Raw genomic sequence first — 12,114 nt, forward strand, 5'->3', positions numbered from 1 at the left:
TCCCCATTTCTTGTGATCCATATTAATTTCTTGTGATCCATATTCCTCATTTCTTGTGATCCATATTCCTCATTTCTTTTGAGCTATATTATTTTCTTTTTATCCATATTCCTCATTTGATCCATATTCCTCATTTCTCGTGATCCATATTCCTCATTTATTTGATGCATATTCCTCATTTCTCGTGATCCACATTCCTCATTTCTTTTGATCCATTCTCCTCCTTTCCTTCACCTCTTATTCCATCACCTATTGCACCATCAGCAGCGTAAAGACAAGCAGCTTGGGAACTCTTCCAGAGAATATGACCAGTCGCGTTTCCTGAATCGCATTATGTGATCACGAAACCTCAACCATCCCTCAGTTAACCCCTTGCCGGCCACAGCAGCCTGAAGCGCCTAAACCCGCTGAACCACCAAGGAACTATAACCCCTTCAGTACGACAGCTCATACCTAAACTCTATAATCATCTACAGGCTGACAAAACAAATATATAAAAGACATCACTACTAAATCACTCAGGAGCTTTAACCCCTTTGGTACGACAGGTCATCTCTGAGCTCTATAATCGTCTACGGGCTGCCAAAATTTAAGACATCATCGTACTGAAAGGGATAACTGAGGGTTGTTTCAAAGTAGCCAGATAACAAGTGAATCTAACCCAAACACAATCACCCAAATCACAATCACTGGCAAACTTGTATGACCGTAATTTCATGAGATTAGAATGTTTTGTAGCACCTTATTTCTTAGCAATATATACAGCACTTCATGTCAGTATTTTCTTTTGTGTTCTTTATGTCCTTTTATCATCGACGTAGTTTACATAGTTGAACAAAACATAATATTAATGTGTATGGTTTCTCATCAGATTAGGACGCTTTATAGTACCTATTTCTTAACAATAATAACATACTACATATCAATCTTCTCTTGTATGTTGTCTATGCTGTTTTATCGACAAAGTTTAAATAATTGAATAAAGCATAATATTAATGCATCCTACGCATAAAGTGACAAGGATGAGGATTAGACGGCAAATTAAACCCATGAGAATACTCCAGATCACTGCTGAAAAAATGTAGGAGGGAGAGGGAGGGAAGGACGGTAGGAGGTGTGGGGGTGGGGAGGAGGGGAGGTTGTAATGGGGTGTGGGAAGAACAGAGAGGGAGGGAGGGGGGAAAGGGGGAGCTGACATTTTATCTGACCTATTCTGACACAAATTCGGCCTTTGACTGACAACTTCCTATCTTCCCCCAGACGCCCCCTCCCTTGCCCCCTCCAGCCCCCCGACCACCTGCCTTTCCTTACCTTGATTTACCTTACCTCAATCGGATTCTCCCTCCCTCCCTCTCTCCTTACCTACTCTCTCTGTCCCTCCCTTTCTAACTCTCATAGCTCATATCTGACCTGCCTCAACCTCACCTGCCACAACCTCACACCTGTCCTGTCTCACCTTCACACCTGTCCTGCTTCACCACCACACATGCCACGCCTACATCCTCTCCCGCCTACATCCTCTCACCTGCCCTGTCTCACCTTCACACTTGTACTGCCTCACCCCCTCACCCGCCTCACCCTCACACCTCTCCTGCCTCATCTTTACACCTGTCCTGCCTCACCCCCTCACCTGTCCTGCCTCACCTTCACACTTGTACTGCCTCACCCTCACACCTGTCCTGCCTCTCCCTCACACAAGCCCTTCCTCATCTTCACTTTGTAGGCTACTGCCTCCCCCTCACACCTGCCTCATCCTCACACCTGTCCTGCCTTACCTTCACACTTGCACTGCCTCACCATCACACCTGTCCTGCTTCACCCTTCATCTGCCTCACCATTCATCTGCCTCACCATCACACCTGTCATACTTCACCCTTCACCTGCCTCACCCTCACACTTGGACTGCTTCCTAAACATGTCCCCGCCCCATCATGTTCATACAAAAGATGAAATACAAGGGGAAGGAGAGGGGTAGTGGGTGAGGGGAAGGAGAAGGGTGGAGGGTTAGGGGAAGGAGAGGGGTAACTGGGCAATGATGGAAGAAAAGGGGAGAATGTGGAGAGATGGGGAGGATGGGGAAGACTGGGAACGAATGGGGACATGGAGGATAGGCAAGAGGATGGGAAGGATGGGGAAGGATGATGAGGATCGAAAGTACTGGAGAGGATGGGGAAGACTGGAGATATTGATTGAAATGGGAAAAATGAGAATGAGGATGAGCAAGGAGGATGAGGATGAATGGGAAGGATGAGATGAATGAGGAGCATAGGAAGGAATGGTGAGCATGGGGAAGAATGGAGAGGGTGGGGAGAAAAGAGGAGGATTTTAAGACATGGACAGGATGCGGAGAAATGAGGAAGCATGACGAGAAATGGGAAGAATGGGGAGAATGGGAAGGACGAGGAGAAATGGATTGGATGGGAAGGATAAGAAAGATCATCAGGATAAGAAGGAATGGTAAGGAATGTGAAGATGGGGACGATGGTGAGGAATGAGAAGGATGGGGAGAAATGAAGATGGGGAAGAATGGGGAGGCTGGAGATGAAAGGGTTGGATGAGGAGTAACTGGGAGGATGGATAGGAACAGGAAGAACAGAACTGAATGGGTTGGATGGGGAGTAACTGGGAGGATGGATAGGAATGAGATGGATGTGGAAGACGTGGTAGTGGTGGAGGTAAGAGCAGTGATAAGAGGTGAAGTATAAGTGGTTAGAGATGAACCCTTTCAGCCCGAGGACGTGTTACGAACGGATCTTGAATTTGGCTCCCTTATCTTGTTTTTGTTTTTTCTTGGAGGGAACAATCTAGCTAGTTTCTGGCCTTTGGTTCCTACTTCTTTGGAAAAAAAAAAAACGATTATATTTTCTTTTCATCTCCAGACCCTTATAGTCAGTTCAGGAGAGATATTTGGGACTGGAGGGCTAGGTAATGTCCTCAATAACCCCTTTATCATGAGAAATCTTTCCTTGGTTAAATAATCTCATAGGTAAGGAAGAAAAATAAATAACATCAGGCTGGTAAACAAACAGTATGTACAGTAGAAAGAATAGGATGTAATGGAACCTGGCTCAAACCATCTTCATTTTGTGGGGTTCAAATTTTTCAACCACACCCATCGTGACCGAGAGAGCGTAGGCAAAAATATCAGCTCATTTTATTACATACAAGAATAAAGTAAAATATGACCATCGTAGTGAAGGGGTTAAGAGCAGTGGTATGTATTTTCAAGGTATCATCATCATAATCTAGCTACACACACACACACACACACACACACACACACACACACACACACACACACACACACACACACACACACGGGAGGGAGTGGATAAAAGAGGCAGCAGTAATCAATGAGTTACGGCCCATCACACTAGCCAATACAGCCTTGTGGCCTCTGTGTCTCGCTACCACACCACTGGACACACACACACACACACACACACACACACACACACACACACACACACACACACACACATTCCATAACATACTATACCACACACACACACACACACACACACACACACACACACACACACACACTAACCAGCATCATCTTCATCTTTCCCTGACACCCTATGTATTCTTCTTACATTACAACCACGAGGACAACTATCTATGCATCTATCTATCTATCTGTCGATCTATCCTGTGGGGGGAAGCCTCGATAACGTGACCTCCAGACGTTTATGCCCCTACTCAGTAACGACCCTCATTCCACAACACACCACCACTCTCCCTTACATACCCTCGTTCCTGATTTCTTCACCTCCTTTTCAGCCTCCTCCTCCCCACTCACCTCATTCTTACAATCATTTTTTTAAACAGTCGTGATACTTTGCAAGATATTAAGCCCTCTACCCCGAGGACATTTATTTTTTTCTTCTTCTTCTACCTCTTTTCTTTTTCTTTTGTCTTTTTCTTTTTTCGTCCTTTCGGGAAATAGCATGGTCACCCCCTTCACTACCATGATGTCTTTCCTCAGCTGAAGGAAATCGTCTGGAGGTGGCAAGAATTAAAAAAAAAAAAACATTAAAAGAGAGCTTGACTGCTTCACTCCAATGACGTCCTTTATTTTTATTGTTATATTATTTATTTTTTTCTTACCTCTAGAAAATTTTACTCAGATAAGGAGGAATTTTTCTGAACTAGAAGGGTAAATATTGCCTTCATTATCCCTTTAAATATCAGAACTCTCGCATACACTGAATAAAAATCGCCTGGTGATGACAAAAATGTAAAATAATAACTAATTACACCTTCGTTTGCTGACGTTAATAGAGTTTTTCTTATTTCTTTAATGTCTCTTGTCACACAGGTCTTTCATAACCGAAACTGAATCGTCCAGGGGCAGAAAAAAAAAAAAAAAAAAAAGATGTCGCCGGGCTGAAAGGGCTAAAATCTATATGGCTTGTATAGTGAAGGGATTAACTCGAGGGTATAATGTGGGAATATTACTCACGTTGGAATATCCCGGAAATACTGTGGATGACCTAGAGAACATTTTACTAATTACAATAAATATATGTGGAATGAGTACACAATATTGTCTAAGATATAACTGTACTGAGGTATAACAGACTTACTATATACTAAGTGTGGGACGAAGGCAGTATATATAATTAATTTTTATAAGGGCAGCTGCTCATATGCTGGAGGTATAATACATGATTCTCGGTCACACTCTCCTGGACAGTGAGTTACGTGAAGAGGAGGGAGCAGCACTCTGTTATGACGACGATGTACCAAGATTCTGAGGGAGGAAAACGATCACAGAGGCCCATCTTGAAAATAAATGTTGCCGAATGGAAGAACAATTGACAACATTTACATACCAGCCCTGTTAAGCTACTACTGAAATTGAGGTTTTCTTTAGAACAGCGATAGGGTGTCTTTGAAGGAAATGACAAAACCCGCACATAAGGCAGGGAGGTCAGAAGGGCATGACCTGGCAGTGTCCAAGACGTAACTTATTTTTCCTAAGCTGAAAAAGTTTGCCTATTAGTTGCCAAAAATAGTTAAATAAAGAAAGACGTAACTGTGCTCAAGAGACTAAGTGAAAATGAACTCGTGAAGAACATCTTGTAAAGCAGGGTTTTTAGTTTCTTGACCAAATAGTATGATACTGACATCTGAATGCTTTTCTTCCTTCTGCCACACGAGTTTACTCAGGTTATGAAGGATCTCTTGTAGTGAAGGGATTAAACTTTCAAGACTGCATTCAGCTTAGAACCCAATAATAATTAAAAGAGTTAAAGAAGGCAACATCTACACTCTTCAAGGAAAATCTCCTCTAAGCTGAATAAAACAGGTTGGTGATAGCTACACTTAAAAAAAAAAAATCGTGCTGTACTTCGTCACATATTTACCAATCTTTTCTTACAGCGAAACATATCACAGTACTCGCGTGGTGAGGCAACACGGATGTATACAGAAACTTTAAACAGAGGAAGGGAAGCACCCAATTTTCGACGATCATTTTTGAAACACGTGGTGAAGAAAAAAACAAATGGTCCGTATTCTCGTCACGTAAGTACGCTCCCTAGCACCTCTTCCATAGCGATTTATTTTTGGATACCGTACTGCCGGGTAATGGAATTTTTTTGGCTATATATGAAATGTATGATGATAATTATAACGATATAGGTAACGCAGATGAGGATACGAAGGTGTAATAAACAAAATAAATCCCTTAGGAAGAGGTGTTAGGGAGCCTCCTGAAGCAACGAGAATACGCGCCAATGTGCCTGGCCTTTCTTCATATATATATATATATATATATATATATATATATATATATATATATTTAAATCAAAGGAAGAAGGAATCAGAGGCAAACAAAGTAACAAACAGCACTCCGTAACGTGGGCTGCAGGTTCACTACATCTAATAACCATGGGTTTTCAATAAATGGCTGTCAAATATTAGGAGTTTGCCTTCCCCTCTGCCGTTTATTTTTTACCTCTGCAGCTCGAGGATGTCATGGTATCCCCAGACGATTTAATTTAACTTATTTATTTACTTATGTATTTATCAATTGATTTATTTAACTGGATACGGCTTTCATTAACCCGCACAATGCAAGAGAATTTTATAAAGCTGAATAAACCAGCCCTACATCAGCATTATTAGAATGAAAAAGACGTCCTCGGAATGAATGGGTTAAGTATATGACCAATCGCATCAAACGAATGTATAGTAACGAAAGTGATGGCAGGTCATCGTCTACTCACTAAATGTAGTGCTACCATCAAGTGACTGAGCGATAAGCCAAATCATTTCCTGCACCTCAAGAAATCAATTAATACATTAGCTGGTAACTACTGCAAAAAATGGACGCCTTGTGGTCTAGCGGGTTGAGGCACACTGACCGGATGTGGCCAAAAAGGTTGTCTGGGGCTACTGCTTCACCCTCACCTTAAATGTCTGGACTGAGTAGCCTAGCACAGGGCCCCTACTCTCCTAGTGGGGCAAGGATGGATGGATGGATGGTGTGATGAAAGGCAATGTGGGGTGGAAACTGGGTGGGTTTAGTTATAACGCAGTTCCTCCTAACGTAAAGGTTACGCATCCATCCCGCTACCCTACCTAGATTGTCTTAACACCTTCCCTTCCATTACACGTTTTTTTATTTCATCCACTTAGAAAAAATAAATAAATAAATAAACATTAGTATTTTCATCTTACGGGTTAAAATTTGAAATGATGATAAGCACAATTTTATTTATTTCTTCAGCACAATGTCGCCTTTTTTCAAATTAATGTAGCTACCACCAAATGATCTGGAGGAAGCAAGAATAAAACAGAGAGAACGTGCTCGGGGTGAAAGAGTTAACAGTGTGGTCAAAGCAAATACTGTCGTGTAACTCTGACAGTCAGTAGGCGGCAAACGCGTTCCCTGTCGAACTATACCCAACAAATTAACCTCTTCATTCAGCTGATTTTTTTTTTCTAGTGTATTCTTCCTATTATCACTCGCTTTTACTTATCTTTAAAGAGCACCCACGCAGTGAAGGAGTTAATGAAATTTATTAGTTTAACCTCTTAATCTGATATGCGCTTCTGAAATGAATAAAACGACCTGGTATACCAAAAACATAAAACACAAAACTTCCCTGCAGTGATGGGGTTAGGAAACAAGAAATCTAGAGCCTCGCAATGGGCTACAGGTATTTAAAGTGTCTGTGGAGTTTTAAATACAGGTGACACCTGTGGGTAATGTTCGGGTACAGGTAACTATATTCGGACTATTGAGAAAGGATACAGTAACTTGAATTCTCTGTTGGACAAATTACAAAACAACAGGTAACGAAACGAACATCTCACGCTAACCCTTTCCTTGCTGTTGGTTTACTTTCCCGTTTCATTCAGGCTCCATACCAGTCGACTGTCTGCAGGTGAGAAAATCCTTATGGAGCTAAAAGACTGAAAGCTATCTCTAAAACTCTTTCACTGTGATGGTTCTGCTATGTACTCATTCTGGCTAAACACAGACGATTTTATTCAGCTGGGACAATTTCGAAGCAGCTACAAGGGTTCAAAAATCAACGCTAATTCCGTCACTCAACTACCAGTGAAAATACTACACTCGAAATCCACAATCGGTGTTTATTCTCTAAGCTTACATGTGGCTGGAGGGAAGGCATATCCTGGGTTTTACACCGACTGAACACCTGTTGCCCGGTGTTCAGGTAAGTCAACGGGTTTGCTAGACAACAGGACTAAAGGGTCGCTATATCACTGTTACTTGTGCTGTCTGGATAAGCTTCGAACACCACCACCAACAAGGCCATCGTTCAGTGAGATACTATAATTTCCTCGCGGTTGTGAAGAGGGATTGTGGGTGGGCAGAAAATATGGCTTGGGAGTGTATTGTACAAAGACACAAGCCTCTTCCCAAAGTTTGACGAATACATAGCGGAAAAATCGAACCATCTGAAACACGCACTAGCAGAGATAGGGGTTTTCGTTGTCGTTCGCCAGTAGTAAATTTTCTTCACACGGAACTGGGGGGGATAGTTGTGTCTTTGATTGTACATTCGCGTTCAATACATCCTTTTTACTCTAACTTAGGCTACTGTTGCCATGTATCTATCTTGAATGCTGAGTGTGTAACAACAGATTAACACTGGAATATACCATGTCTCCATTTTGAGTACTGAGTTGTAACAATAGATTAACGTTGAAATATGTCAAGTCTCCATCTTGAAAGCCGAGTTGTAACAACTGATTAATACTGAAATGTGATGCGAGTCACGAAGTGCACTGGAAAGGAGGTAAAGCCATAGTACTGTCTTTTCCTGCCACTGAGCTACAAGAAATAAGCTACAAGAGGACGAAAATCTGGGCCAAGTTAAAATAAAAATAGCATAGTAAGGATAAACATGTATCTGTGTCATCCACTGCTGGTTGGATGTGGAACAGCTTCATTTTCTATACTCGTTTTACTCTAACTTGGCCCAGATTTTCATTCGTTTGTGGTTTATTTCACATGACTCAGCGGCAGAAGAAAAGAATGCCGCGGCTCTACCTTTCCGTAGTATTTCTTCGTGACTGGCATTATGTTGTAGTCTTAATCTCTTGTGACGGCTTAGAATTCAAGATCGAGAGAGGACAATTTTAGGCCAAGTTAGAGAAGACGGGGTATAACTGGTTTAGTTATCATTAGGGCATTAAGTAGTACGTGAAAAAGTGCCACATTCCAACAGTACCATACACGGCAGCAGACTAAGCAAGCACAGGTGTATCCTTACTTATGAATGCAACTGTACAGCCATATGCAAAAAATTCACCAACACTGCTCTGCTGGTTATGGCGATGGAAGGTGTTACAGGAAAACAACACCACAACAAAAGGGTCTAACAGGGAAAGATGCTCCGTCGATTGGGTAGGACTGAAATATGAAGCCCACAGCAAAAGAGTCTGAGAGGGAAAGATGCTCCGTCGATTGGGTAGGAATGAGTACTGTGGAAGGCAGACGCAAGACTGACGGAAAACTGTAGGCAACGTTTTCCTCATGGCTATAACCTAAGAACTATACGAGGATCTGTTAACTTACAAGACGCCTATAAGAAACACGGGGTACCTTAGAAATGAGGAAGATTTGATGACTCATAAGCCTCCTGTAACATATAACTAAAAAATATACTGTAATCTGCCTTAAATTTTACTTTCCATTAAAAAAATACTAAAAAAACTAAAGACGATTTGGTAAGTTTTATTCGGCCTGTAAGAAATACACCTCACGATGACAGACTTGGGTAACTTCTGATCATCCTGTAGGAAAAATACCTAAGAGTTAACAGACCAGGGTAAATTTCCAAACACCCTGCAGGAAAAATATCAATGAAATTACTGAGGATTCTGTAACACCAAAGTATCCTGTCCGAAAAACACATAAAAATCATACACACTTTGTAACCTGAAAAACACCTTGTAAGGGAACCACTTGATATTTACAGCATCGTCAACTTACAAATTCCTTAAAAGTATAAACATAAAGGAACAGAACTACTTACATCCGAATCTGCGAAATTCCCTAAAAATGTAAACGTTAAAAGGATCGAACCACTTACATCCCAATCTGCGAACTTCCTTAAAACTATAAACGTAACAGGATCGAATCACTTACATCCGAATCTGCTCCCTTGTCCTTGCCGGGGCACTTGAAGGTGACGAACTCATGGCAGCGCTTATGTACCACGAAACTGCAGACTGTGGAGGAAAAAGTGGGATGAGTTAGTAATGAAGAAGTTACCCTGGAAAAAAAGTTGGGTGAAAGAAAATGGGATGTGCAGAGATGGCAATATTATCTGAACTTTGGAGAAAAAATTATATAAATGGATATCTACAGTGGAGAGAGAGAGAGAGAGAGAAAGAAAACACAAAGAGAAGAAAGAACACACACACACACACACACACACACACAAATCCTCTCCACTTCCACAGTACTTTCAGATTCATCCACCTGGCTCTTCCACTTCCCGGATCCACAGAAAAGCCGCCTGACCTATATTTCAGAAGTTAACGTTCAGTCCACCGTCCACATGAATGACAGTGGACGATACATTTTGGGAAACTTGATAATTTTTTGGAATTAGTGGTGGTGGTGTTAAGTGGAGGTTTTCATTAGCGACTGTGATTTTTTTGCGTGGTGTGTGTGTGTGTGTGTGTGTGTGTGTGTGTGTGTGTGTGTGTGTGTGTGTGTGTGTGTGTGTGTGTGTGTGTGTGTGTGTGTGTGTGTGTGTGTGTGTGTGTGTGTGTGTGTGTGTGTGTGAGAGAGAGAGAGAGAGAGAGAGAGAGAGAGAGAGAGAGAGAGAATGTTTATCTAAGCACAGATGGATACAGAACAGCAAGATTGATACAAACAGATATACAGACAAGAGGATTAAAAAAAAAAAGTGTAACACGAAAAATAAATCACTTAGGAAGAGTTGTTACGAAATTCTCCTGTGTCACTTAAAACGAGGACCTAAAAGTGTTACATGGAATAGTACTACTGATGTGGATGAAGGTGTGGATGTGGAGAGAGGTGGCTGCAAGGAAGGAGGTGTGGAAATGGAGAGAGGTGGATGCAAGGAAGATGGTTTGGAAATGGAGAGGTGGATGCAAGGAAGGAGGTGTGGAAGTGGAGAGAGGTGGATGCAAGGAAGGAGGTGTGGAAGTGGAGAGAGGTGGATGCAAGGAAGGAGGTGTGGAAGTGGAGAGAGGTGGATGCAAGGAAGGAGGTGTGGAAGTGGAGAGAGGTGGATGCAAGGAAGGAGGTGTGGAAGTGGCGAGAGGTGGATGCAAGGAAGGAGGTGTGGAAGTGGAGAGAGGTGGATGCAAGGAAGGAGGTGTGGAAGTGGTGAGAGGTGGATGCAAGGAAGGAGGTGTGGAAGTGGAGAGAGGTGGATGCAAGGAAGGAGGTGTGGAAGTGGAGAGAGGTGGATGCAAGGAAGGAGGTGTGGAAGTGGCGAGAGGTGGATGCAAGGAAGGAGGTGTGGAAGTGGAGAGAGGTGGATGCAAGGAAGGAGGTGTGGAAGTGGAGAGAGGTGGATGCAAGGAAGGTGTGGAAGTGGCGAGAGGTGGATGCAAGGAAGGAGGTGTGGAAGTGGAGAGTGGTGGATGCAAGGAAGGAGGTGTGGAAGTGGAGAGAGGTGGATGCAAGGAAGGAGGTGTGGAAGTGGAGAGGTGGATGCAAGGAAGGAGGTGTGGAAGTGGAGAGAGGTGGATGCAAGGAAGGAGGTGTGGAAGTGGAGAGAGGTGGATGCAAGGAAGGAGGTGTGGAAGTGGAGAGAGGTGGATGCAACACTGATTTAATTTAGGATGAAGAAAAAAAAAAACGCGCTAATTAGTATATATGGACCAGGTAGCCTAATTAGAGGGCAGGTATTTATGATTTAGTACCTCTTACACACCATCATTTCACCCTCCTGGCCTCCTCCTTCCTCTCGTTCCCTCTCCTTCCTCTTGCTCCTTCCCGATCTCTGTACTTCCTCTCGCCCCCTCTCCTTCCTCTCGCCCCCTCTCCTTCCTCTCGCCCCATCTCCTTCCTCTCGCCCCCTCTCCTTCCTCTCGCCCCCTCTCCTTCCTCTCGCCCCCTCTCCTTCCTCTCGCTCTCTCTCCTTCCCCTCGCTCTCTCCCTAAACTCGTTCCCTCTCCTTTCTTTCGCTCCATCTACTTCTGATACGCACATCTTTACCTCCCTCTTATCATCCATTTCCTCCATAAAGATACAACACTTTTACATACTCCGGTCTGCTTTTTTACATCAAACATACATATTTACATACACACATACATACATACATTTATTCATATATATTACATAAATACATACCAAAATACATACATACATACATATATACATACATACCTTTCCAATCACCACTCACTCATACACCTTACCTGGTCTACACAACATATATATACCTTTGCAATACAAGCCTTCCCTTTTGTCTCCTTTGCCTGTACTGTATACTGTATATCATCACACATTACACCCTGATCTCTCTCTCTCTCTCTCTCTCTCTCTCTGCTAGTCTTCACGTACATCATCTCAATCCACACATACACTGAAACGCCTTAGTCACCACCAAAACACAATCTGACTCTGTTTGGGGATGCGTT

General features: G+C 42.7%; 1 protein-coding gene across 1 annotated transcript in view; it reads right to left on the reverse strand.

Moving 5' to 3' along the window:
• The window catches only part of LOC145402863 (protein kinase C, brain isozyme-like), an 805,215-nt gene that overhangs the window by 274,528 nt on the left and 518,573 nt on the right, over positions 1 to 12,114 (reverse strand). The window contains exon 3 of the mRNA XM_080274771.1: positions 9,635 to 9,717. Within this exon, the coding sequence (XP_080130897.1) occupies positions 9,635 to 9,717 (83 nt within the window). The remainder of the gene's footprint in view (positions 1 to 9,634; positions 9,718 to 12,114) is intronic.

Source organism: Coenobita brevimanus, chromosome 59, assembly GCF_032717465.1.
Source record: "Coenobita brevimanus isolate Jiangsu-jjx chromosome 59, ASM3271746v2, whole genome shotgun sequence".
In the NCBI taxonomy this organism is placed as follows: Eukaryota; Metazoa; Arthropoda; class Malacostraca; order Decapoda; family Coenobitidae; genus Coenobita; species Coenobita brevimanus.